Raw genomic sequence first — 27,100 nt, forward strand, 5'->3', positions numbered from 1 at the left:
GTGAAAGTGAAAATAGTTTTCACGATTTACAAAACTCATTTCTAACATTGGATGCCACAAAATGCTCCACAGTCAATATATTTATAAATTCCTGTTTCCGAGCAATTATTATCCATTGTAATAATGTTTTCCAGTTCTCTGGGTCAATCTTTCTCTTCTTTTTAAACACTTATGATGAGTCCCATGTCCTTTCCGTCGGCCTTTAAATCAGTCAACGATTAAAATGGACATCACCACTTCTCATTATACATTCACTGCAAGTTGTAATTTTTAAATGATTGTTGAAGACCAAAAAAATGATATGCTGCTTTTTACATGTACTTTAATTTTCCAGCCTTGTTAAGAACAAAACAAAACAAAACAAAACAAAATACACTTGCATGCATCAAACTACACATTCCAACGGGTGTTCTTGAAATGTAATTTAAAAAATACGTTATTTGTGTTAACTTAAATGAAAAAGAAAAAAAAAAAAACAATAACATGAACAGGGAGCACATCAAGCTAGTGATCGTTTGGTTTATTGTGCCATTAAAAATACACCTGTTTAAAATTTGTAAAAACAGCTCCTCCCCTTTTTTCAGGGCAGTTCTTATTAGACCTCTGCATACTAAAATTTAAATAAACAAATAAATGAATAAATGAATAAATAAATAAAACAACAGAGGTACCTTATGACACAGACAAGTATTTTTTCGCATAAAAAACAGAAGAAATATGGGAAATGTGAATTACCCTTAAAGCCTACCTGTAAATACCAACTTAGGAGGTGCACAAAACCTTTAAATTTATTCCACAAATGCAGTTCTTCCTTCCACCACAGAGTAGTGCTATAAAAGCAGATGTATTCAATGTAGGCACATAGTATTGTGCCTGCATTGATCTTTTTTTTTGTCCTTAGGAAACCTCAGCAAAAACAACATTGATGAAAAGGAATGAATCACTCTACAAGATATTAGTCATAAGATCTAATTATGGTAAAGTAGCAGAAATGTTAACAGGAACTTATCAGACATGCTGATATCAGTAACATCTTAGACGTTGTATTCTTCAGAGGTTAACCATACTCCCCCTACTGTAAACATCAAACTCCTTAAAACGTAGATAGTCTTTCAGTCTGGGAGGAAGAGGAAGGAAGTTGACAAAAACTGGGGCTCTCAAGCGCAGACGGCTGAGGTGCTCCCTTATCCTCAACCGACACAGGTGCTTCAGGCTCCGCGTGTTTCCTGTCAGTCAAAAAGAAAATAAACAAAAGCAGTGAGTACACTTTAGGGTACATCATTTCTGACAAGTGAAAGAAAAAAAAGAAAGGTAATCCATCCATCATAGATATAAAAGTTCTCACTTTGAATATGACATATTTCTGGCCATTGCTTCTGTTGCTGCAATGTCTCTTTCAGTTTAGGGCAGAGTGAGACATGGTCAGTGTAGTCCAGCATGATGCGCACAACCTGACCGGACAAGGGCTTCAACCATGACACTGTTATAACCTCACAGAACTGTGAAGGGTCAAAAAGGCATTGGATACTTAAATGTCAATCTGAAAAAGCTGTCTCCTTTTACCAATCTTACTTTCATGCAAGTGTCTCACCACCATGTCTTTGATGACTGAGGTTGTCCAAGGAGCGTAGTCATGAGAACTGTCCCCATATGGACAGTCAAAGCAGCGCATAACATCATAACCGTGGTTCAGAATCATCCTCAGCATGACTTCATCCTTCAAGGCATATTGCAGTGCTGAGGGGAAGTGAGTGGTGTTGACCCGGGAGTAGTAGTTGACATTTGCTCCGTATTTTAGCAAGGTGTTGATAAGTTCATAGTTGCCCTGTCTGAGGGCCACCTGCAGGCACTTGACAGGATCCTGGTTCACCATTGCTCCGGCCTCAAGCAGTAAACGGGCGCAATGAACATCGTTGTTGGACACCGCAAAAAAGAGGGCAGACCTGCGCTCATCGTCGTAACTGCGGCGCACCCTTGGGTGCAACATAAAGTTTGGGTCGAAGCCAGATTTAAGCAGAATTTCTAAACACTGGACATGTCCTCCAGCAGCAGCAGAATGAAGTGGACTCATTCCACTTTCTTTGATAGCCTGTAGGTTGGTGACTGGGATGAGGATTTCCAGTGCCCTGTTAGAGTCAATATCTAGTGTTAATATTGAATATTAGTTGGAAACTTGTCTGGAAAATGAGAAAGTGAATTTTTGATATTCCTTACAGTCTGTGTCCATGATATGCCACGCGATGAATTGGCAGGTGCCCACTGTAAAGAGGAAGGTTGGGATCTGCCCCATGGTCCAGGAGCAAGGAGATGATATCAGGGTTTCCTGAAGCTGCTGCATCAAATAACACAGTACCAGACTCCGACTCTGACCTCACACGGGCTCCTGAAATATAATATAGGCGCCATAAAGACACACATTGAAAAGGTAATTTGTGGTTTTAGGGCTCTTATTATCTGCAGTCAAGAGAGGCAGAATGAGATTTCTTGGTGTTTGCAGGATAAATGTAACATAAGCATTTCTCACACATCTTGTCTGTGCAATTGATTGATATGTAGTTTGACTTATGCATTTGTTTCTTTTACATTATCCAACCATTACCCTTCACAAGCTTTGCAGGAAGCCAAAAAGGAATATTCATCGTCTTATTTACCTTTTTCCAACAGGGTCTCCACCACATTCAGATGTCCGTTCTGTGCAGCCAACGCAAGTGGAGTTTTCGTTTTAACATCAAGTGCATTCGGATTGGCACCCGACTCCAACAGCAAGTACACAAAGTTCTCCAAACCCAAAAATGCAGATTCATGTAGAGCGGTCCGGTTTAGTGGTCCTGTTTGGTCTACATTGGCATTGTACCGAAGCAAAAGGGTGGCTAAGTCATACTGGTCATTTAGAATAGCTTTGAGTCAAAGAGAAGGGGAGGAAAAACAACAACAGTCAGAATATTAGGCCAACGCTAAGCATGGCAAAATGAGCTGATGTTTGATACCTGCCACCAATGGAGAGTCCTGCTCATCATTTTGAACATCTGGACTGCAGCCATTCTGTAACAGGAATGTGGCGTTCTGTCTCAGCCCATGAACGACAGCAAGAAACAGCGGTGTCTCACCCTTCAGAGTGCGACACTGAGCTGCTCCTGGGGGTGATGCTGGAAGAAAATACCCAGAAGTGAATCAACAAGGAAGACACACTGGAAAATATGGGTTTCTACAGTCAAATGCTTTAGCTGTGTTCTCACCTGAAAATACAATCTCTAGTATTCTTTTGTTATCCTGCACTGCAGCCTCATGCAGTGGGATCCATCCCCTCTCATCAACTCTAGACAGAGTCTCAGGTTGCTCTGCTAGTCTATCCAGTGCAATCTCATCCCCTAAATATGAAAATTCAGAACTTCTGGTGTTTCACGTTTCTCTGAATAAGATCTTAAAAAGTAAAAAAAAAAAAAAAAAAGATGAGCTTACCCTCCTTGATAGCTTTGAAAATCTCATCAGGGTCTGTGCTGGACTTCAGATCACTAGTGAATAAGTAATTGCAAACATACAAATGAGCATTTAAATTTAGATTCAGCTGGTAAAATAATTATTGTACATGTCAACATTTTCTCAGTAAATGTTTCAAATAAAATCCCCCCCAAAATTTGTGTTAAAAAGGGAAAATGCAATCAATAGTAAGTAAAAGGTGTTCCCTGTAGCATATTTTATTTTGGTGTAATTCTGATCCATGAACACAAGCTGCCCTCAAACCTTGAAAGTCCCAGGGGGCCTCTTCCCTACCTTTCATAAGTTTTCAATTGGATTTATGTTGTATGACTGAATGAACTGTTCTGCCAACATTTGCTCTCTTTCTCTAAAAAGAGCCAACAATTTCCTCAGCTGTATTTTGGATCATTGTCTCATGTATTTATGTATTATTTATTTAGGCCATCTGTATTAAAAATAGTCCCTCCCAATTCTTTGTCTTTCTGAAGCACTGAGTAATCATTTGCTGTTGAACAGTTCTTCTGATTCTTTTTGTCTCACTTGTGAGAAATCTTTTAAGGAGTCCCATGTGGTTGTTGAGCTAAGGTGATTTTTTTTTCCTTCTCTCTTCCAGATCCCACATCAGGGCTTACCTTAACAAGGTCAAGAGGGTGTTGAGAGAGCTATTCTATCCATCACACATTTCCAGTGTTAATTAGAAACCTATTTGAAGGCCATTGATTAGGAATAAAGCCTATTGTCTATACCTGCTCATGTTTAAAGGCTCACAGTGGGAATAATTCAGCTATCTGGGGGTGAATTTCATCTCACTATATATTAAAAAGATCTATTTACTGAGAAGAAAGTTGGTATGTACGGTATTTATTTTTCTCAATAGCTTAATCAAAACTTATGAGATTCTAACCTCGGATTCAACCCTTTGAGTTTTCTATACTGACTCAGACTCTGTTCAATGATGTATTGCGTCGCCTCATCCTCGTCCAGGTCATCCTCTGACTGATAAAAGTCATCTCCTGTTTCAGAGCTCATCTGATTGTCAGGGGAAAACAGTGTAGATAAAGGTGCTCTGAAGGAAACATCCAAAAAGCAAACAATAACTTGTGTATACGTGTGACATTAACATTTGCAGTCCTGAGGAAACAATACATTCTAGTCAAGATAGAAATAGAAGTAGGCATACTTTTGGCTGCACCAAGTACATTCAGGATATTTATAATAAATATTCCTTTGGAAGTTGTTGTACCAAACCCAATAACTGTTCAAGCAGATGTCCAGATAATAAACAGTATCTATGTTTCATAAAGCTCAAAGCAAAAGCATGAAGATTTACAACATATATTTGAATTGAGATAACATTTGTTACACGGCAATCTCAAAGTAACAGAAGAAGTGTCGGGAAAGACACAAAAAGTGAAATCAAATTCCTACATCAGAGCACAGAAATGTAAAATGACAAAAATACATCTCACAAGGTTAGAGACCCATAGCATTGACAACTTAATTTAACCAGGTAAAATGTTCCTGTTCAGTGTTTACCTCAAGCAAAACGGTTGTTCTCCCCTGGTAGTTTTCACACTAGTAGCCAGTGGGGTCCTGAGTGCACACATATACTGCAGCTATTTATAGCTCCCTCCCACCATAAATATCAGATCACAGGGTTTTTACAAACAGCACCCCACTCTGACCCACTTAACACTGTAAACAGCTGACCAGTTTAAAGATATCTTCAAATGTTGCTTACCTTATGTCTTCGTCAGTAACAAAAATGAAGTCCTTGATAACAAAAACAATAAGATATTGACCTTTCAAACGCCACATAGATTGATTTGAAACCATAGTTTTTAAGTGTGTGTGCATTACCGACATTTGAGCTTACATACCTATGGTGTGTGTAACTTAACAGACCTAATCATCAGACAATAAGTAATTATTTTTTTTCTGGAAGAGCGCAGGTTTTACAACCTTGTGTTTCTAGCAAAACTTGTTTCGCAACATTAAAACTCCATGACTGTGATTTTCATTCAGTACATGTCTTTAACTACACAAAGCAATTAAAAGCTTTCCATTGCAAAACTCAGTGGGAATATTGAAATATTTTGCCACTTTTGAGTGTCACATCATGTGAGTACTTATGACCTAATTCCTAAAATTATCATGCAAAGGAGAACTTTGGTGAAAAAATACAGCCCATGCAAAGATCAAATTGAAGCATTCATGATGTTTACATTAATTGAAAAATAATATTGTAGACTTTTTTTTTGGGTGGTGGGGCGGGGGGAGTTAGCGTCAAATCCAACTTTCTGTTTTTTTGTATTATTGTAACTACTCGGAAAAAAAGTCCTACCAAACAGTATCTCGTGCTCCATAACATACATACTTGGCAATTTGTCAAATGCAGGAATTATATTTATTTGCATACACCAAAAACTATTATGCAGTAGTTAAATCTCCAGCAAAATGTAATCTGCCCTCAGTCGTCAAGCTGGCAAAGCATGGCCACACCACGTTTAATCCAGTGCTGCGGGGGCTTGTTTGTGGGCAATATCATTGAAATGACAAAATTGGTGGAGTGTCCTGTGGTAGAGAGAGTCCCCTTCCTCTCACTGGTCTTATAAAGAGGGCAAACATACAGTAGGTCAGGTACAGTGGTGCTGCCCTTTTCAGCTGTGTCAGAGAGAGAAGTACACAAAGTAATGAACAAGCAAATAAAAAAGGCAAGGACAAAGATAAGGAAACAATTCAAATAAAAAAATAGAATGACAAAACAAAATTGGAATTGTAAAAATAACTTAACAAGGTATCCATACCCCTTGAATATTTTCATGTTTTAACTTGTTACAACCGTCGTTCATCTTATGTAATAGACAAACAAAAGCTCATACGTGGTTTTGAAAAGTTATTTTACAACTGAAAATTTGTGTTTTAAAGGTTTTTTAAAAATGTGAGTGTTTTGCAAATAATGGTCAAAAATACCACTCTATAGATGTATGAAGCTTGTGTGAAGCTTGTTCCAAAAATTATATCATTTATATCATGTGTCATTTACCTTCCACATGACCATAACACATTACTTGATATTGGTCTATCACATAAAATCTCAATAAAATACAGTCAAATTTTATGTTTCAACATTACAAAATCTGAGGAAGATCAAGGGCTATAAATACCTTTGCAAAGACATAATTTAAAACATAAATTACATTTAACACAAGTTTAGAATGCTGGGACTTGTGATGGGTACAGCAAGGCCAGACTTACTGGGTTGTATCCAAATGATGGGCATAGAGTCAAACAGTATTTTGGGGTACTGCTCAGCCAGGACTCCACTGATGACAGAAAGATGAACAAAAGTATGATGGAAAGATGTTTTTTCTGTATAAACTAAACACGCCACAATACTCCAAGTTCCCAGAAAATACATTTATAAGTTTGATGCAGTGAAAAATGTCACTCTACAGTCCAAGCAAGGCCTTGGTTTTAAGCCACTCATTGTGATGTGGTTTGTAAATCATGTTATACAAAGACCCCAAGTGTACTTGAGACTCCACAGGAAAAGATGTAGAAGGTTCCCTTCAGTCTGCTCATCAGCCTCATGCTGAGATGGATAATGAGGTCATCTACTTGCGCTCATTTAAGTGGTCGTGGTGGCTCTGTGACTTTCAGCAACTATAAAACTGCTAAGCTACTTTTTACTGAGAGAAAAAACATGATGCGTGTCTCCTGCTCACTGGATCATTAATGATCTGAAAAATAGATCCTCTTCTAATTTTGGAAAGCTGCCATTATAATGTGGTGGTTTTAACACAAGACTTGAAATAGCTTTCTCTCTGTCAACTTTTATGTTCACTCTGCATGCATAAATATTCCTTGCAGCCAATCCTTACATACTGTTGATATTTTCTGAAGAGTTTGAGTTCAGAGAAGAGCAGGGCCATTTGTCAGAATTATGTTGTTGAAGACATTGTGCTTGTGATCAACGTCTTGGCAAAAACTATAAAAAACGCCACAGGTGACAAAACTGACATTGTTTTAAATTCATTCCATATATATTTGTACTGTATATTTGTTTTGACATTTTTTGGTACACATCTTGTCCTACTTTGAAACCAGCTAATTGCATCTACCTGTCTCTGTCCCATCGAGCTCCATCGACAAACAATCCATGAACGTAGACACCATCGGCGGGTGCCGTCTCTGAAGTATCGAACGAGAGAACCTGGAGTATAAAAACCAAAGAAGTCCCTGTTTTAGAGCAAACAGACTGAATATTTGACATGTGAAGTCACAGGGGGGTGTTTTATACCTCAAAATCAAACCCTAAAAGATCAATGGGGATGTGGTATTTCCTGGCGTAGTTTTGCATTGCCCCAGTTAGGAAGGCCTGGGTAAAGAAGAAGCCAGATATCCAGAACACACTGGGCTTTTGGGTTTCATACCAAGTCTACAGGCAGACAAAGTAAAAGTGAAAATAGAATAAAAATGTAAAAAACCTCATAGTTCACTTTTTGCATAAATAAAATTCTTGTAGGATTTTTCACCTGTAAAAACTTAAGCCTAGAAAGAAAGTCATTGATGTAACTGCCCAGGGGCTTCAGGCTTGGGTAAGAACGGTTTGCCCATTTCTCTGGGACCTTGCCAACAATCAAACTGCCTGCAATAGCCTCCAGGTCTGCATCCATCACCACTAAGCCCTTAATAGCTTTCAACAGGTTCTGTAGACTCACACGGATGGTACTGCACAACCTAAGAAAGCGAATCAGGAGTTTTAAATTACATAGACTGATTGGAGATTTTAGCTGAGCAATAACCATCGTTCATTGTTCGTACGTGTTATAGCGCTCCATCTCTTGGACAAGGACTGTGTTCATACTCTCTTCATAGCGGACAGGGAACTTCAGGAGAGCTGCTTCTGTGTCAAAATTATTCGGAAGCTGGAAAAAAGAGCAAATGTATATTATTATTATTATTATTATTATTATTATTATTATTATTATTATTATTATTATTATTATTATTATTGTCTAATAATAAAAAAAAACTGAATATACTTTCAATAAGCTGCCAGCTATTTTTAAAAAGTGACTTAAGTCTGTACTAAGCTAAACAAGAATGTCCTCATATGTATCAGTTCGGTGAGATAAATTTTCATCTCTTATTTACAAAAGTCACTGGTTAGCAGAAAAATAAACCAAAACTAGAAAAATCTACGAGGCAGAGATAAATGCCAGCACTTTGTGCAATGATTTTAAATTCATTTATAAATATCACAACTGCATTCAATAAAAAAAACAAACATCTTATGTATTTGCTAAAAATGTTGTCTTCTACTACATTTGATTAGACTTATTGTTTAAGAGCAAACATATATAACCATGTCCACTACTAGTTAATATGTGTTTCCATAATTCAGATACAGAAATGAAAAAAGAAAATGTTATAACTGAGGATGGTTGCTATTATCAACAATAAAATCTCATCTAATCATGGTTTTGAGATATGCAATAAATGTTGTTAGGAGAAACTAAATAGTTCATTTATTGCTTTAGTAACAACTAACAAAACACTTCATAACTGATCCTTTTAACTTTGAAATGGCCAACGCCAAGTTATGGCATTGGCATCAAGGTCAGTCTGGGGCCTTCCTTCCACTAAATTACATTAATAATACATAATTACATTGAAGAATAAATTAATAGGTTTCATTTATTTTTGCAGTTGTTGACATTTTTATGTGCAGAAGTTGGAAGGAATAAATAACACATGTTAATAACACACTGATGAGTGAAAGATGAGTTTGAATTGGTTCATACCTGGGTGAGGATGTCATTGGCTATATCAAACAGGGTGTTATCCCCCCCAGAGCTGCTCCCTCCCTTCTCCCCTCCACCCTGAGTGAGTAGCAGTGAATCAAACAACAGCTTTGTCTGCTGCAAATCTTTGGAAATGTCTACGTTTTCATGCATCCCAAACACCTCTGGATTTTGGCTGAATGGAAGATTCTGAAACACAAAGTTAATGTTACTCATACAGTTTAGGGGAAACGGGGGGAAAAAAAAACATTTACCCACATGAAGAATATGTCTACCTTGATAAAGAGAACATAATCATCATAGCTTGATTTGGGTGGAGCAAAGTATTCACCACTGGGTGAGAACGAGTAGCGAAAAGTCTCAATAATGTCTTTGTTGTAGAAATCAGCCAAGATTGTCAGCAAGAGCCGCCGGTCCCAGTCATCTGTCACACGGCCACCGTAGTTACACTCTCCGGTCAGATATGTTATGGCCTCCAATGGCACCTCCTCATACTCATTTATAAATAGCTGCAGAGGTAGGAAGTGAAAGTGAAAGATGTTTTGAATTTGTGACGATAAAATCTCCACAGCCATTCCTGAGTAAAAATACCTGGAGTTGTCTGATGCTTATCCGGAGGTCAGACTCATTGAAGCCATAGGGAATATTCCAACCCAGTGGGCCAAACTTTTTCCTCTCCTGAACAAGTGCATGGAAGAAGCACAATCCAAACAGAAGCTTTTCCCAAATCTAGTGAAGGAATCCACAAGTTATAAGAGGCCCTCCGTGCAACAGATGAATTTTAATTAATAGATCCCAGACTAACTCACCAACTCCTTGTCAGGGCAGTTACTGAAGAAGTTTGGGTCAGAAATAGGGTCAGACAAGTAAGACTGCAGGAGGTTGAGACGGAGTCCAGTAGGGGGCTCATTGGTCATTTTCACCCCATTCTGAAGGATAGTCACTGGAAACTGATTTCAAATATACACACTTGGTAATTGTGGCTTGATCTTTTTCCACTAGAAGATGTAATCAGATATAACAGTTTGCCCTAACTGTTTGAAATTACTTACTTATGTATCAAGCCTTGCAAGAGTATTCACACCCCCGAATTGCTTTCAGATTTTGCCAAGTTATGCCAACCACAAACTTTATTGAGCTTTATTAAATGTTTTTGTGGCAAGTCAACACAAACAAGTGCATAACTGTGAAATGGAGGAGTTTGTCTGATTTGGCCTGGACTTTGACTGGGCCATTGTAACACATTGACATCCTTTGATGTAAACCTTTCTATTGCAGCTCTAGCTGTATGTTTAGGATTTCTGTCTTGCTGGTGAACCTCTGACTCAGTGTCAAGTCTTTAGAAGTGTCTTTCAGGTTTTCAAAGAGGACCTGCCTTTATTCAGCTCCTTAGTATTTGAGCCCATCTTCCACATTTTTACAGACCCTTAATGGTCTGTGGCAAACTGTTAACAAAATAATATGTGTCTTTCTTTAAATAATGACTAATAATGACTCCAGTCGAGTAAGCAGATTTTCCCACCATTGCCACAGGTCCTCCAGATTTACCATATAGCTCTCAGTTGCTTTACTGATTTTTCTCTCATTGCCCGGCCTGTCAGCTTAGACGGATAGCCATGCCTTGGTTAGTTTGCGGTTGTTCCATACTCTCTGTTTTTAGACAATGGATTAAAAACGATTTAATCCATACAACAATATTGATATATGGATTATACATACATCAATACAATATAAAATGTATGTTTATTGAACATGTTGGTTTATCGAACATTTTAATAAACCAACATTTTATTAAAATGTTCAACAACCAAGTTTAGAACCAACCTCTGAGGCCTTCACAGAAAAAAATGTGTTTATAATGAGATTAAATTACACACAGGTGGACTTTTTGTAGTAACTAGGTGACTTCAAATACAATGGAGTTTATTATGTCATTTTAGAGTAAATGGGCTGAATAAACACCACATTGAAAACCATGCGTTCTTTTCAGTTCTACTTCACATCAATCCACCACTTTCTAAATCCTCAAAAACGCATTGAAGTGTGCAGAACTTCGAGGGTTCACAAGACGTTGTGCATGTATTGAGTGAACCTGTACCTTAGGTGATGGGTAGCTTGTGAGCCAGAGGCGGAAGTCTTGGTGGCATGTCGCAGGGCTGAAGTTCTCGCAGATTTTTTCTAAGCTTGTCATCCAAGAAACGGCCAAGTGGCAGTTCTGCAAACACACCCATGATCCCTCCTCCATGGCTGCTGATATCATTTTAGAAGCAATAGGACCCTGGCCTTGACCCAGAGAGATAGACTGGAACTTGTTGCCGCTCATTTTCTTGTCATTGGCAAACTTTAACAAGCCTACAGGAGGACATTGTTACTTTTAATGAGATGTGCTTAAAAGCTTTTTGAAAATCTATCTTTTGTACTGACAAACTCACTAGCCATTGGGTCAGCTCCTGGAGAAAGCACAAACACAAGTGGGATGGTGGCGTTGGAGTCCAGATAGCTCTTACCCAAGTCAAAGGGAGGAGGCTGGACAAACTTCTTCCCCAGATTGGAAGATACATATTTGACCATACCTGGCTCCATCTTGTCAGGTCTGAGACATCGAATAACAATCATTTTCTGCAGGGTACTGAGTTGGTCACACCAAGGTGCAGGCAGAGGAACACTGAAGGGCTCCTTGCTCTCATGAATAGGCTTAAAGTCACCTGGATTATTGATGAAAGCCTCTCTGTGCAATTAACAACAAACAAATTCATTATTTGCAAGAAAGACCATAAAAAATAGGTATATATAGAAACAACAACCACCAATGTATTTGGTTGAATGATTACTACTTTTTACTTTATGCCTTGTAACCCATGCAGTTCGTTAGCTCTGCAGATTTCATCCCAGTTTTTTTCCTGCAGCCAGCTGGAATCTGGGTTAGGAACAGTGTTCTGCAGACCTACTCCTCCGGTCAACAAGAACATGAATTCTGAATGTTCAAGTTCCCCCTTTGCTCTGAGAAAGTATTTATAATAGGAGTAAAGGTGACACAAATATACAATACATAATTTTGATCTTTCTTCATCGTCTCTTATAAAAACAAAACAAAAAGTGAATAAAACATTGTTTTGTTTTTTACTTACAGAAGTAAATTGCAGCAGAGGAGAAAGGAGAAGAGGAGTTTGTCCTTCTCAAAGAGAGATCGGCAGATGTTGCAGTACAGGTTGAAGGTGAAGTGATCAATTAAATAATGAAGTCTTCTGTCCAGAATCTTGGACTTGTTGCTAATCAGTAAAAACAAAATATAGCTAAGTTCAGATGGAGAACAGTCCTCGTCTTTCTCAAAGAATATTTAACCACAGCATTTTTTTTTCTCTAAATGTAGAAACCAAGTCTTTAAAATTCCAGTAACTAGCTTTAGTTTTAATGAAAGACATTTATTTGTTTCTATAGGTGTTAAAATGGTACAAAATCGATTATTTATGTATGTAATTTATGTGTGGTTAACTGATTAGGCACAATGTGTGTGGTATTTCAGTTAAACATTTCAATTAAAATATTTAAAATAATGACAAAATAAAAGCACTCTGGATGAAGAACAAAAATAGTTCACAATCTTATTCTAGTTAACCAAGCTTGTGTATTTATTTTCTTTGTCAAATAAGTATTCTCAGATTATGTCATGTGCAATGAGCAACAGTTAATATGTAACGTTTATAACTCACCTGTCTTGTATGGAGTTGATGTAGAGATTCACAAACCAGTTTAGAGAATACTGATACATAGGGTCTATGTTGGTCAAATCAGCGATACTGAAGAACAGGATAGATGAGTGCTTGGCAATAGGTCTGTAACCTTCTCTAGACTCTGCGATCTTGATTTCAGTTTTCTCTGCAATCTTGGAAATGAATACAACGAAGGGGACATTAGGGACTTTACAGACTCATTAAATCATCCTTCCTAATTTGATTTGTTTTGTATATTTTATACCAGTTGTTTCTTTGTAATCTCGTTGGACATGATCTTTGCAGAGTCGAGAATCTGAATAGCACTCTCATCCTCCAAGATATTCCCCTCTGAAGACTGTAGCGTTTCCAGGATTTTGTCTTCAATTTCCTTTAAGTGTCTCTTATTGTCAGCTGACTGCAGAATCAGTGCGTTTCTCTCCTCTTCCAGCTCTGGCCTGTAAGCACACAAGAAAGATTTGTGTTGCTACAAGCTAAATGGCTGTTTGCACAGAAATAGCTCAAGATTTTTCAAATAAGGTTTTGTTAATAAGGTGTAAGCAAGTGATATCTTACCCAAAGCATGTAGCTCTAATTGAGACTTCATTTAGCATAATAATTAGGAAGGTGGACCAAGACCAAAAGCCGACTTTTACCATCTTAAATGACTGCAGCTCCAAAAGCATGATCAAATCAACAAACAGTATTTTGTAACTCTTCAAATCATTGTCGTAACTATTACACAGAAGCTAATTATTATTTAGGTTGGAGGCGGAACTTCACAAATGATCTTCCTTTGTGAAATATATACCTACCACAAAACAAAAAATAAATCTGGTGAGATTATGACTGCTAATAGAAGCAAAGCGAAGTCAAAATCCAAACTATACTAGCAGTTTAAGATGTGGATATTTTATTGATATTTTCACTGCCTTTCTCTTTTTATCAGGTAGTTACTTTGACTAAAAATAAATACATCACATTTTTTGTTCTCTGTATGTGTTTCACACAGAACATCACTGGTGGCAACCAGACTCCTTCCTCAATTTTCTGAGAAAATAATAAGAATCACCTTCTGTGTGAAGAATCACACAATGTAAACAATGATGGGTTAAAAAGTCATAAAAGGGTGTTTTCATAAACCAATTAGACAATTTTAAGATGATAAAAGTCTGCTTTGGTCTCTGGTTCTCTTGGATTAGCTGTTAGCTCCAGCTTCTGGTACCAACTTATCTGGATTTAGAGTACGATTTAGAAAACCTCAAACATCCTGCATTTTCCTTTTGACATAGTCCAGTGGTGTAAAAATAGTAAGCATTTAACGCTACCTCTCCTTAGCAACTACAATCCCCAGCAACTGGTCCTCCAGTCCCTCTGGTGTGATCATGAAGTTGAGTAGAGACACTTTGGTAGACAGTTCAGGCAGGTAGTGTGGGTTCCTCAGCTTTGTGGTGATGTAGAAACGGAAATCCTCTGAATACTCGATCACAGTCTCACCAAGCCTGATGCAATTTACGCCACCTATGTAAAATCAAGACGTTTGTAAACTGAGAAATGTATTTTGTAATTTTAAATCACATATGGTTGTCATTAAGACTCACGCCACCTTGTTTGAAGATTTGTTTGAGCAGCAGTGGTTCCAGAGAAGGGTCTAGCTCTTCTCCTACATTTTCCAGCAGTAAGGGCGTCCCAAACTGAATGCAGTTTTCTAAGGTTCTTATGTAGTCCGCGTCTGTTAACTTGATTACACTCAAGTTATTGTCCTTCTCTGAATTCTTCACCCACCTGTTGGCTTGACCCTGCGGGTCAATCATTAAAGGCCTACAAGAAAATCAGATGAACACTATGTTTACATTTAATCAGAAGCAATATTTCTTTTCAATCTACTTTTAAGTAAAATTGAAAAAAAAAAACTTTCAGCAGTAGATCAGAGAAACAAAGACATACCATCTGCGTGAATTACTGACAATGACACCATTATCAATAGAGAAAGAGTCACTGGGAAGGCCTGCAATGTTCCAAGCTCTGATTTTTATGGGATCTCCCAGAGTTTTACTGAGAGAAAAGTCATCTGATGATGGAATATTCTTAGACTGGACACATGTAATTAGAAAAAAAAGAAAAAATAAGCAACTAAAATATAGGAATTATGAAAATGCAATAATAAAGGAACAAGGGGCAATTACTTGACAAAGAGAGGTCCATGTCTTGGTGCAGTTCTGTCTAAATCCAGAAGTAAAAGCCCCCAAGTAGGCAATGACACCAGCGGAAATAAGAACATCTCCAGTGAGGTTGTCATACGTGTTCTGCAGGTCATCTGCAGCTTTTGACCATCTAAGGGATCAACACATCACAAAATAAATCAACTGCGTGCATTCATGACAACTGGAGCAAACTTGCAACATCACAGTGACCTGGTCTTCTCTCCACCAAGACCTCCAATGAGTTTTTCAGCCCGTTCCAGCTTCTTGGCACACAAATCCACCTGGTATTCGAGCTGAGCTTTCTCCTCTGTTTTTTCTTCGAAGGTCTTTTGAAGTGATGCCAGGCGGTCCTCGACCTCCTTCAACTCAGATCTCTTCTGGTCTAGAAGAGCGACGGTGACAGCCAGGGACTCCTGAGCCTCTGCAAGACTCTGCTTCTTTGGAGCAACAACCTAAAATCAAAGAAAGAATTAAGACTTATATAAAAGATAGAAACTTGCACGCAAGCATTTAGAAAAGGTAATGAAGGATCAAAATCTCTGCACCTTTGCCACTCTGTCATAAACCTCTATTGCTTTGATCCACTTGCAGAGGCCTTCTGCAGCAGACGAGGCTTTAGCCACTTTGCTGGGGTCAAAGTCGGGATTCGTCATGTACTCGCTTCGAATTTTTTGCATCACAGCAACCTGTAATCCAGCAGTCAGTAGGTTAGTTAAAGAGAACATTCATTTTTGAGACATTATTTTTGAAAATATGTAATTGCTGTAATTTTATGACACTTACTGGAATGTTATCCTTATCATACTCTTTGAGATCTCGTAAAAAGTTCATGTCACCAAGTAGTTTCTTGCTTGGACCCCAGAAATCAAGAACCTAGGTCACAAAAACCATAAGATTGTACAATACGTAATTGATAATCAGGACATTTTGAAAGTCCTTCTTAATACTTTGTGTCACCTTTTTTCCAGTCCCAGCTGGATCAGCTATCCTATCTGGTTTTATGTCCTTCATCACGCATACAGCTGACATCACCAGCTTCACTCCCGATGGGGGATTTTTCATTGACTTCACAATAGTGACATCAGCGGGCTGGAGTAAGACAGACAGCTTCAAGTGTTCTGCTCTCTGAATCGCAAAGATTTAAATGTGAAAGTTAGTTTTAAAATAAGTGCAAGTGAAGAGCACCGACCTTTAATGTGTCCAGGGCAGCGACAGCAGCTTCCAGAGCAGGGACGGCTTCAGCCAGTTCACTTTCACACTCATTTTTCAGAGCCTGAGCCTCGTTAGCTTTTATAGTTGCTGCCTCTTCATCAACTCGCACAACTTTACTTATGGCTTCTACTTCAACCGATTCTTCTTCTATCACCTGTTAAATCCCATGTAAGGTTCATATTTACATTCACACACAGAATCTTTCCAAGTTTTCAAACCACATTTCAAGGCAAGTGTCAGGATCTTGTGTTCTTAAGTTGTTTTGTAGTTTGATTTGATTCTAGTTTAATTATTTTGGGTTCTTATTTTGGTTGGATCTGTCTTGTTCCCGTTTTCCTTTAGTTTTCTTATTTCTACTTATTCTTGTCACTTTATTTTAATTGCATTTCTTCAGTCTACGTTATTCTTTAGTGTTAGATTTATTTCCTGCTCCCTAGTGTGCCTCCTTCTCTCTCCCTCACACCTGCAATTTTTTTTTTAGGTTTTCTTTGATTAGTAAAACAAGGTTAATTCTTTGGTGTTTATTGGTAATTAAATCACTTAAAAATGGACAACAAATTCTTCTTCAAAGACCTGAATATTTAATAGGTTGTCATTGTTTTTCTCATGAATGTACAATACTCTAAACTACAATGTTGATGCTGAGATGTAATAAAGGTATGGCTGGTGGTTACCTTCATCATTTTGTTGTTCTCTATCTTTGCGACTTCAAGCTTGGGTTGTAGCTCCACTAACTCCTTTTTCATTTCAGCAACCTGCACAAAGAAAGCTAACCTGTCACCTTCAGACATTATAGACATTTCAAAAAATGTCAGAAATGAGAGAGCAAAACAAACCTGATGAAAGGTATTTCTGCACATACCTGAGATTCAGCAAAGGCCAGTTTATCCAGGCCATTTGTATACCTCTGTTTTGCCTTCATGACAGTGTCTTTCCGCTGAGTCAGGAGCTGATAGAAAGTTGCGATCAGCTCCAGGTAGGACGTGGGAGTCACATAATTAGTGCGCCCTAATTCAACTAGGAATCTAAAATGAAAAAAAAAAAAAAAAAAGCGTGACTACATTTTACATCTTAATTGAGTTCACTGATAAATACTATGTTTCATTTAACTGCGCATTACTGCTGTGAGAGTTGTTTGGCAGTGGTGTGAAAGGTTTTGCAGATGGGGACGACCTCAATCCTCTCATTGTCTGTCATCTCCAGAGAACCCAGGAAGCAATTGGCTACTCGCTCAAGAGCTTCTTCTGGCCATGGCTGTAAGGGTGCAACAAAGAACATGAAACATGTACCGGGATCTTATATGACATACAAGATCCCGGACATGAACAGACATGAACAAATTGTAAAGATAAAGTTCTTCTGTCCCTTTTTGTTAACCTCTTATCCAATTTTTACTTGCCTTTTTTCATGTCATACACATATTTATTTTTACAGCAAAGTGAGATTCAACATATTGTATGTATAATATGAAAAACTGCCTCATGATAATTCCACAATACCTGATACCAGTCAATGGTGCAGCAGTTTATTAGAGATGGAAATTGCCGCAGACGATTTCGAAAGGCGATTCCAATAGGACTAAAGGCAACAACCACATGCAGGTTCTCTCTGCAGCATGAAATGAAAAAGGCAAATAGAGTCAAGGGGCTCAGCTCCAGATTTTTGTTGCCAGCCTGGGCAACCGGACGTATCGCCTGCAAGATCAGGAGAAAAGCGTTTTAAACATACCCTAAAAAAACTCCATTATTTTAGCATCAATACCTTTTTTTACCTCCATGATTTCTTGTTTCTCATCTACAGCAAACAGATTGGGAACTTCTCCTGTGTTCAGGACACTGTCCACATCTTCCAGAAAACCCTCATCCTTGATCTGGGCATCAGTCAGCAAGAACACCGTCTTCTGTCCTTTAACTCCAGCATTTTTCAGCAGCATCTACAATTTTCGGCATAGTATGTTTAAATATGTCATACAAAAAAAGCAAATGTTAAAACAACCGTCTAAGTGACACATACAGCTCCTTGTATTTGTCTTTTGGATTATTCATATTTTAGTTATATGTCACATAAGATCCCGGTACATTGAAACTTGTAGCTGTACAATGTCAAAATGAAAAAGGTATCCAAGTATAATATATGGTTTAACAAGGCACAGAATATATAGTGTGAGGTGGAAGTGTCTTCAAAACTAATAGTCAAACCTTGAGGTCGTCTCTCCACTCTGTCATGCCGTAACTTTTAGAGATCTCAGGCTGGAACAAGGTCATGTGTGCCATTGATGTGGCCAAGCGGGTAATGGACTGGCGGCCGCTGCCTCCGACTCCAGCAAGCAGAGCATTGCCTCCAGGCTGCTTTAGCACGCGGCTTACACGGGACAAGTGCTCCAGTACATAGCTACATAAGGTGAAGTCTTTTATCAGGTAATCAATCATGTTACTTTACTAACATACAAAAAGCTTAATTTCTGAATTTACAGCATAGAGGTATAGTCTGCTGGTGTTGGATGTATTCTCATCCAAAATAAACTATTCATATAAAACTACATCACATTTTAAAACGCTGGGAGGAAAAAAAGCGATGTACCGGAAGATGACGAGGTTCATCCGATTCTTGTGCATCTGGTTGTATTCTTCGAGACACGCTTCTGCCACCACAGCAAACTCTTCTGTTGATGGCACCTCAGCATATAAGCGCTCGTCATCCTCCAGCTCAGGGTACATGTAATCGCCAAAAAGAAGATTCCTCATGTCTTCCTCTACCAGCTGTGAAGACAAACAACACAAATTTAGAGTTTTCTAAATACAGCGTAATCTGTCACTGATTACTATGCTTTCACATTTTAAATTGTAAGAAAAAAGCCGGAACACCTCTTCTGTTTCATACGCTGAATGTCTAACAAACTGAAATCTATAAAATAGACAAAAGAAAACTGAAGTTTGGCTTACTTTGCTGCCTTGTTTCAGGTGATCAAAGACCTGTTCAAAGGACTCTTTGAAGTGATCTTTGACGATTTTGTTCATCAGTTGGTAGAGCCATGCTCTGTCTTTGTCATCCACTAGACGATCGTAATAGACACGCAAGACTTCATGGACGAACAGGCGTATCATGGTATGTCTGCTTTCCAGAGACTCCTTCTTCAGCAACAGGCAGCCTTGAATGACCCGGGAGAAATCTCGTAGGTTGAAAGTGTAGTGAGACTTGGCTGGTGTCGGAAGAAGGTTTTCCATGGCTTGTTTATACACCTTTAAAATGTAAAAGAGAAGAGCATAAAAAAGACCAAGAAAAAAATCAGAGACAAATATAAACATAAAATTTAATCCCCCTATACATTACCACCATTTGTAAAGTAACAATTACAAACTTTGGTTTATTTCATTGAGCTGTGACAAATCAAAAGAACGTGGCATATAATAGTGCAACAGCATTTGTTTTCAGCCCAAATGAGTTTATCCTTTGTATCGCCTCTTTTTCTCAATGTTGAAAATTTGTGGGGTAAATTGAAAAACTGTTTGCATCATTATCTTTTTGCCTTACATCCATGTGCTACTTTGTGTTTGTCATATAAAACCTCAAAAAATACGCTGAAGTTAGTGTTGTAATGAAACCAAACCTAAAAAAAAGGTTTAAGAGTGTTTTTACAAGGCACTAGTCTTAAGTGAAAGTTATATGTGTTAAAGATAACTCACTTCCATTGTTGCTGCCACTATTTGGTTGCCAGTGGTAAAACATTCAGGGGCGAATCCATTGTTTTTGAGGTAGAAAGCCACAATGTTGGAGAAAATGCGAACCATGGTGTCGTCACTGAAGGGATTAATGCTAATGATGTTGAAATGCCGAAGAAAGCGAGGCGTTACTGCATTTCTTCCACCACCAGGGGGACCCATTGCACACAGGAACTGGATGTCAATTAAGGTGATCTTTGTTGTATCCTTTAAGTCGTACCTGCCAGAGCATAAAAAGTGACATCTAATGTTTTGAAAACAATTATTTTGTGCATTTTTGTTTGTTGGCTGTTTACAGTGGCTTCTAAGAGTAGGCTGATACCAGTTTCTATGGTCCATGTACTGTCGTAGAAGCTCCACAGGAGGTTGAGCACCAAACTGCTCCAGGGCAGGCATGTTCATGTCATCTACAAAGATGACACACTTTTTTCCCAGTGGAGGGCCAAACACTCCTTTCCTTCTCTTATCCAACCTGGACATGATTATATTCTAAGAGATACAGCAAATACACAATAAAATTTAGAATGCTGAGAACAGCTAGATGTTACTGTAAGAATACCATTGTATCCAATTAATCAATCAACTATTTTAACAACTAATTAAACAATGGGTATCAACAACTCTCACATTACCAGAACTAACCTGGGTTTGATTGGCACTTGTCCGGGCTGAAAAGTTGATGAAAAAGGGCAGAAAACTGTCTTTGTCCAGATTGTTCATCAGTTTCTCCTTCACATAAACAGACTTCCCAGTGCCAGTAGGCCCAACAAACAGGGGAGGACTGGTGAGATTATTTGTTAAATGATAAAAGCACACCATGAAAAATGAGCATACCGCAACTTAAAACAGCACACAGTGCCAGTCAGCAGTTTGCCTAAACTCATCATTCACAAGAGTTGCAGATAAATGTTCAACATTAACAATGCATTTGACCCATATTAACATTAAGAAATACAACTGCATCGAGTAACGAAGACAAGAATTGGGCACAAAAGTAAAAATATAATTTGATCTGTCTCTCATTAAACCATGGTCCAACGTTGTACAATATTAGTGAAGTTTTAAGTAACATTGAGACATTGTATGGATTAGAGAAATTAATAGTAAATTCAAACTAGTCCACCTAAGTCTTGCTTTTTAAGCTTCGTTAAAGGTGTTCATTTAATCATCATTAGACATCCGTGGCCATGACGGGTTTACGTAAACTTCTGACAGGTACTGTAGATGAACTTCATATCTGTGGCATACATGCAGTTTTGAAATCTGAGTTGACTGTAATATCTAAGAATACTGACACTCCATGGTTGATGCAGAGGTCCATTAGATAAGTGTAGCGAATGGTGTCTATGGTGGGAACAATGATGTCCTGCACCTTCGTGTTTTTATCTCCCAGGTTGATGCTCTTAATTGTTTCGTTCCAGTGAAACCATTTTCCTCTTCCTTTAAACTGAGAAGAAGTTTACAATACTATTCATTAATTCAACACTAATAAAAAACCTTCAGACTATAAGAGCAGATTACCTCATAAAAGTAGTCATACACCAGGCCTTTTTCCTCCATGTGACACTCCCATTTCCCAACTGTTTCGGGGATTGGACATTCCTGTGTTTCTCCAGAAAGTGTGGCCCTTAAGAAATGACTGAACTTCTCTCTGCTGTCTGCATCACAAGCACCCCCCACAGACCACACCAGGGAGAATGCAAAAGCTGCCTGAAAGCAAAAAATAAAAGAAACAGAGGAAGGGAACAGCAAAACTTTCACTTAACTGAGGTGCCTCGTTTTTGTAAAGTTGTAAGTTGAAAAAAAAAAAAATCGACATAATAGAGTGATAGTACCATGATCCAGATGCGAATGCTCCTGTCCTCTGGATGTGCCGTCACTGGTTCAACAAGCAACATCTCAAACAGTCGACACAGGGCCACCGCAGTGTTACTGTTGCTAGTGGAAACAACCTCCTGCGAACAGTCCCACATGACATTTTTTTACACAATCAAGAGAAACATTTTGCTGTAAGAGAAGCTTTTGCATCTATGAATTTGTGGCACAGGGCCCAGTTTACCTTGCACTGCTTTCGTAACTTAACGATGGAAGGTGGAAAGAGCCAGAGGAAGAGAGCCATCAGCAGTGCATGATGGTCCTTAGACTTCAGAGGATCAGGAAGAGTGTTCATCCAGGAGATCACCAAAGGCTTCCAGCCTAGCTGAGAGGGTTCCATGTAGACCATACCACATCGGCTGACTGTGGCAGGCTGCAGTTGCAACATAACTTATTTAAAAATATGCTAAAAAAATACTTAATTAGACAACTTTAAACGTGTGAAAATGCATATTGACTGCACCAAGAAGCTGCATGCCACGATATAAATTGCACACTTTTAACTTACTGAAGCTTGTGACAGATCCATCGCTTCAAAAATAAGACTCATCTGATTGGACATCTGAATTATCTCACCACTCATCAAGCACAACTGCAGATGAGAATTATATTTTAAAAAATCACGTTAATATATTGAAAACATAAGCATGCATATCAGTTTTACTTTAACTATGCACCTTTTTGTTGTCATCCAGCACAGTGTTCATACTTTCAATCCACAGCGTGTCTATGGGACCGTCAAACACCACCCACTTGCGCTCTGGTGTGTCTCCCAAGGCAAAGTCACGAAAAGTGTTGGCCACAATACCATCTGTCCACTGATAGAAAGAGAAACCCAGTAAGTGAAAAGAAACATCAAAGAATGGGCAACACATTATTCTAGTTGTAGTGACTAATAAAAGTATTTATATGTGGGGGGTTTTTTGTCTTATGTGATGAGGTGTGGCATGGCATTTTGCATTTAGCGGTCTTACATCAATAGCTTGTAATTAGATATCAATTAGATAAATGTCAGTTTGATACATGTTGTGGGTGGTTCCCCAGCTTTATGGTGAACCTGTGGCCCAGGCTGAAGCCTTTTTTTATCACTGTGCAAACAGTTTATCATTTCCATGTTGACCCCGTATGTAGGGTCATCCATCTTCAAAGTATCCCTGTCCATGCTGAGGAACAACAATGGTATGTTCCTTCACACATATAGTCTTTAAAATTGGTTGAAATGTTTAAACCCTGGTCTCATCTGACTAGTGCACCTCCTTCCTTTGTGGTTATAATGTGACAAAATGTGAAAAAGATCAAGCTGTATGATTGCATTTGCAAAGCATTGTATACAAATGAACACATAATGCTTTCATAATGTCATGCAGATTAAAAAAGGAACATATTTACCTCATGGGAAACCAGGTCAAACTGTCCAAAGAGCTGTCCCATAGTAATGGACTTTGGATTTAATGTCCTGAAGATGACCTTCTCTTCTCCTTCGTGTCCTTTCTCATTCATCATAGTCAGAGTGTCAGCTAAAACATGCAACACCTTTGTTTTCCCAGCAAAGGGCTCTCCCACCAGCATAAACCTGCAAAATGACTTTTTTGTGTATAATTGTCTTTTATGGTAAATACAGCCATATGAAAACCTAAGCATGACCTACCCATGTCTAACTATCATCATCTCATATGTCTGTATAATCTTTTGCAAGAAGACTTCAGTTGGCTGCACATTATGCTTTTCACAGCACTCTGTAGCAGACTCTAAGAACAGCTGGCAAGAAATAAAGGAAAACAGATAAAAACAAAGATAACATTTAGAATCTCAAGACAGTAGTTTGAGTAATAGTGTTAAAACATCAGACCTTATAGTCGGCCTCAGGAAGAGTGATGCCCGGGAAAAGGTCGCTGGTGATCCCGTTGAACAAAGGAATATCATGGGACAGAAACTTGGGTTCATTAACATCCTTTATGGATCTCAGGAGCTGAATGTTACAACATAAGAAATTCATGAATAACTTAAGATGATCTGATGACTGAAGTTGCAATTAAAGACATAAACTGAAGTCTATCAAACAAATTACGAAACTTCTGCACAATTACCAGAATGTCTTCGTTCTCATTGGGATACTTAAGCTTGAGGTTTCCTGCAGCCACTAGCACTGCTTTGACGGCCCTCATGCCGTAATCGTAGTGAAACTGGGAGGAGAGCTGCTCTGAACAAAGCCTGTAGGTCATTACAATCTTTACTGACAGTGGTTTGGCATTGAGGAAGCCGTATGAATACAGAGAGATCTCTGCGATCAGAGCGTAGTTTGGGACCATCATGGCCACAGTTCGAAACAACACCTACAGAAAAGCAAAATGTACAGAAACACTGAAACACTCTTAGGTAAAATTACATTAATTAGGTACGTTAAATAATAAAAATAAAACATATCGTGCATTATTTCTGACAAAACACCTTGAGATTGTCCGGAAGCTCTGAGCGTCCCGCGTAACCGGGGTTCATTGTTATGGAAACAAAGCAGTTGGGATTGAGCTTGAGCGTAGTTCCTTCAAAATCAAAGTACTCCAGCTTCATTTCTATGGCCCTCTGGATGCACAGAACCTGCTGAGCCACTACAGACAGCACCTCCAGCTCAATACGGTTGAATTCATCAAAGCACGCCCAAGCTCCAGACGAGGCTAGACCTTTAAAAAACTATGCAATGGATTAAAATATATATTAAAATAACATTGTTAGCACACACGATAATTCACATTGAATTTCAAGAGAATAGTACTTTTCCCATTGCGATATAATCCAGTCCATCTGAACAGTTAAACACCACACACTGCACAGCAAGAGCTTTGGCTAAATCCTTGGTGGTTTCAGTTTTTCCTGTCCCGGCTGGACCCTCAGGTGCCCCACCCAAATTAAGATAGAAAGCTCCAATCTATAACAGAAGGGGATGGAATCAGATTTCAGCATTTATCAGCAAGACAAGATGCATTATTCATAATTAAGATAACTTAAACCAATGTTGTTGTTTTTTTAACTACCAGAGTTCTGTAGCATCTGTCAGTCAGAGGAGTGATGACCAGACGTGGTGAGTTCCCCAGGTACTCATAGGCATAGCAAACATCACAGTTGATAATGTGAACGCGAACGTTTTCATTGGTCCAGTAGTAACGAAGCTGAGCTAGCCACTGAAAGTCAGTTTCGTGTGACACACCTAAAAACAACAACACTAAAGTTCTTGGATCTGTTCAAGAGAGCTCCTTAAATATTTAAACGATTTTAGGGATGGTGTTACCTTTCTCTATAAGGTCCACGACAACGTCCCGGGCATGGACGTCAATTGTGACGAGCGCTCCCAAAGTAATCCGGGTTTGCTTGGAAAGTTTTCCTCTCACCAGCTTTATGATGTCATTCAGCTGATCCTTCAGTTTTTCATAATAGTCTTTTATGCCCTACAGAGATAACAGCATACTGTTATGATTATTTGAAGAAATACTGTGTTCACCATAGAGTTAATAACATTACTGTTTACACAGCCACATAATTAATCTTCTTAGTCCAATTTAGAAAATCTCCAAAAAAAAGTATGAAAAGGTCTCAAATCAAGCAGAATAAAACACAGAAAGACTCACTTTCTCCCCTTTTCTGATGGCCTCATGAACCTCCATAGTCCAAAAAATCTGAGAGGTGCAAATGACTACCTGTCCAGGCCACTCTGTGACCCACTGGTCCCGTGGAGTCTCAGGATAGGCCTGCCCATTTAAAAACATGAAAACATTTTATGGACCAGAAAATTTGTGATATGTAAACAGATATTTACCCACACTCATCATCAACATTAATGTCATTTACATTTTAGGTATTTATCGGTGCCCTAGATAAAATTCTCTACATCTAATGGACATTTCTTTAAATGTCAGTGACGCTATACATATTTGACCAAGTATAGTTTTGCATTCAGTGTTCCTCTTCTATAATATTGAACCTGGGTTATAGTAGTTTTCTATCGAGAACTATGAGAATATTTTTTACTCTATGAACCAGAAAAGATCTGCATTCAATTCAAACACTTCAAATGCAAAATTCCAAGCCCAAAATTCATACATTGATGTAAAACTCTCATGGTAATTATGAGTGTAGGTAAACTTCTGACACAAACATTATGTATAAGAGTGATCTTACCAATCTTGAGCGGGCTATCACATCTCTGACACTGCGAAGCATCACATCCTCCACCTGAATCAGCCACTTCTCTACAGCTCCTTTGGCTTCGGATGTAGAGATACGCTGGATTAGATCAACACGTTCGCCTTCGCTGCTGAACATGGCCTGAGCAAAAACAGTACAAAGCTGATTAAAACCTAATCGTTCACAATGTATACATAACGCATTTTGAATTATGTATGTGAGTGTCTTGCCTGAATATCCAGATTGGGTAAGAAGTCCAGTTTGGAAATACCCTCAAAACACTTTTTCAGATGAGGCTGAACTAGGAGTGGATCTTTGGTTTCAGAGAGAATCTCAAGCATCTCATCATTTGACAGAAAGAAGAACCTGCAAAATAGATCACCAGAAAAAAATTAGAATATTGCCACATATAATAAAACCAATTGGTCGAAAACTGCGGAAAGTTTTTTGTTTGTTTACCGTGGAAAAAAGAGCCGTTTCTTCTCCAAATAAGCATTCAAGCCTCTCATAATGTTATCGAGAAGGTCGTTAGAATTTAGCAGCTTCTCTAACAAACCCGGAAGCGCGGTTGCTGGCAGAATCTAAGATGAAGTAATGTGGTGTCGCTAAAAGATCTGTTCTCAAAAATGAACACAGTTTTGCTTTATTTTATTTTTTTACCTTGGGGTCTTTGACACAATGCCTCATGATCTCTTTCCAGTTTCTGTCTACAGCTTGAAAAAGCCTTCCTTCTTCTGGTATCTGCTGCATGATGTCCTGAGATGAAAAGATGGGCTCCAGGTAAAGCCACTGGGCCTGCACCTTCAGCCACTCGTCTATGATTGTCTGAATGTTAACCAGGCGCTCCTCCCATTGCTAAAAACAGAAACAAAACTCTTTTATGTTTTTATAGTACAGAACTATGAATAATATATATA

At 38.5% G+C, this 27,100-nt stretch overlaps 2 protein-coding genes across 3 annotated transcripts in view; both read right to left on the reverse strand.

Moving 5' to 3' along the window:
* Window positions 1-164: 164 nt before the first annotated feature.
* asb14b (ankyrin repeat and SOCS box containing 14b) lies at window positions 165-5,670 on the reverse strand. Of its 2 annotated transcripts, none has more exons than XM_015044687.1 (10): window positions 5,014-5,670; window positions 4,382-4,543; window positions 3,460-3,512; window positions 3,237-3,368; window positions 2,988-3,146; window positions 2,652-2,897; window positions 2,215-2,383; window positions 1,592-2,126; window positions 1,346-1,499; window positions 165-1,226 (listed from the first exon to the last, which is right to left on the reverse strand). In XM_015044687.1, exons 1-10 carry the CDS (start codon window positions 5,082-5,084, stop codon window positions 1,051-1,053), a joined length of 1,857 nt encoding a protein of 618 aa, XP_014900173.1. In that variant the 5' UTR covers window positions 5,085-5,670; the 3' UTR covers window positions 165-1,050. The 2 variants fall into 2 exon arrangements, with proteins under 2 accessions (XP_014900173.1, XP_014900174.1); XM_015044688.1 differs by having other exon boundaries at window positions 167-1,226; window positions 4,382-4,506; window positions 5,014-5,064.
* Window positions 5,671-5,851: 181 nt separating this feature from the next.
* The window catches only part of dnah12 (dynein, axonemal, heavy chain 12), a 31,670-nt gene continuing 10,421 nt past the window's right edge, over window positions 5,852-27,100 (reverse strand). The window contains exons 19-73 of the mRNA XM_015044686.1: window positions 26,844-27,038; window positions 26,643-26,764; window positions 26,414-26,549; window positions 26,178-26,324; window positions 25,628-25,747; window positions 25,291-25,447; window positions 25,037-25,209; window positions 24,778-24,930; window positions 24,456-24,695; window positions 24,095-24,340; window positions 23,857-23,976; window positions 23,656-23,765; window positions 23,397-23,580; window positions 22,685-22,825; window positions 22,516-22,599; window positions 22,192-22,380; window positions 21,968-22,087; window positions 21,654-21,842; window positions 21,428-21,579; window positions 20,775-20,913; window positions 20,455-20,621; window positions 20,097-20,352; window positions 19,356-19,652; window positions 18,994-19,172; window positions 18,612-18,804; window positions 18,185-18,346; window positions 17,913-18,107; window positions 17,534-17,667; window positions 17,276-17,438; window positions 17,088-17,168; window positions 16,391-16,567; window positions 16,159-16,290; window positions 15,985-16,074; window positions 15,747-15,887; window positions 15,412-15,653; window positions 15,184-15,331; window positions 14,945-15,090; window positions 14,604-14,818; window positions 14,326-14,518; window positions 13,263-13,455; window positions 12,998-13,170; window positions 12,416-12,556; window positions 12,129-12,287; window positions 11,720-12,015; window positions 11,386-11,639; window positions 10,097-10,237; window positions 9,879-10,016; window positions 9,563-9,796; window positions 9,288-9,476; window positions 8,305-8,408; window positions 8,016-8,220; window positions 7,781-7,918; window positions 7,602-7,693; window positions 6,736-6,803; window positions 5,852-6,141 (exon numbers count right to left, since the gene is read on the reverse strand). Coding sequence (XP_014900172.1) covers window positions 5,948-6,141; window positions 6,736-6,803; window positions 7,602-7,693; window positions 7,781-7,918; window positions 8,016-8,220; window positions 8,305-8,408; window positions 9,288-9,476; window positions 9,563-9,796; window positions 9,879-10,016; window positions 10,097-10,237; window positions 11,386-11,639; window positions 11,720-12,015; window positions 12,129-12,287; window positions 12,416-12,556; window positions 12,998-13,170; window positions 13,263-13,455; window positions 14,326-14,518; window positions 14,604-14,818; window positions 14,945-15,090; window positions 15,184-15,331; window positions 15,412-15,653; window positions 15,747-15,887; window positions 15,985-16,074; window positions 16,159-16,290; window positions 16,391-16,567; window positions 17,088-17,168; window positions 17,276-17,438; window positions 17,534-17,667; window positions 17,913-18,107; window positions 18,185-18,346; window positions 18,612-18,804; window positions 18,994-19,172; window positions 19,356-19,652; window positions 20,097-20,352; window positions 20,455-20,621; window positions 20,775-20,913; window positions 21,428-21,579; window positions 21,654-21,842; window positions 21,968-22,087; window positions 22,192-22,380; window positions 22,516-22,599; window positions 22,685-22,825; window positions 23,397-23,580; window positions 23,656-23,765; window positions 23,857-23,976; window positions 24,095-24,340; window positions 24,456-24,695; window positions 24,778-24,930; window positions 25,037-25,209; window positions 25,291-25,447; window positions 25,628-25,747; window positions 26,178-26,324; window positions 26,414-26,549; window positions 26,643-26,764; window positions 26,844-27,038 — 9,147 coding nt within the window. The 3' untranslated portion in view covers window positions 5,852-5,947. The remainder of the gene's footprint in view (window positions 6,142-6,735; window positions 6,804-7,601; window positions 7,694-7,780; window positions 7,919-8,015; window positions 8,221-8,304; window positions 8,409-9,287; window positions 9,477-9,562; window positions 9,797-9,878; window positions 10,017-10,096; window positions 10,238-11,385; window positions 11,640-11,719; window positions 12,016-12,128; window positions 12,288-12,415; window positions 12,557-12,997; window positions 13,171-13,262; window positions 13,456-14,325; window positions 14,519-14,603; window positions 14,819-14,944; window positions 15,091-15,183; window positions 15,332-15,411; window positions 15,654-15,746; window positions 15,888-15,984; window positions 16,075-16,158; window positions 16,291-16,390; window positions 16,568-17,087; window positions 17,169-17,275; window positions 17,439-17,533; window positions 17,668-17,912; window positions 18,108-18,184; window positions 18,347-18,611; window positions 18,805-18,993; window positions 19,173-19,355; window positions 19,653-20,096; window positions 20,353-20,454; window positions 20,622-20,774; window positions 20,914-21,427; window positions 21,580-21,653; window positions 21,843-21,967; window positions 22,088-22,191; window positions 22,381-22,515; window positions 22,600-22,684; window positions 22,826-23,396; window positions 23,581-23,655; window positions 23,766-23,856; window positions 23,977-24,094; window positions 24,341-24,455; window positions 24,696-24,777; window positions 24,931-25,036; window positions 25,210-25,290; window positions 25,448-25,627; window positions 25,748-26,177; window positions 26,325-26,413; window positions 26,550-26,642; window positions 26,765-26,843; window positions 27,039-27,100) is intronic.

The sequence above is a fragment of the Poecilia latipinna genome, unplaced genomic scaffold (genome assembly GCF_001443285.1).
Source record: "Poecilia latipinna isolate Pla-1442-1.1 unplaced genomic scaffold, P_latipinna-1.0 Scaffold686, whole genome shotgun sequence".
Taxonomy (NCBI): Eukaryota; Metazoa; Chordata; class Actinopteri; order Cyprinodontiformes; family Poeciliidae; genus Poecilia; species Poecilia latipinna.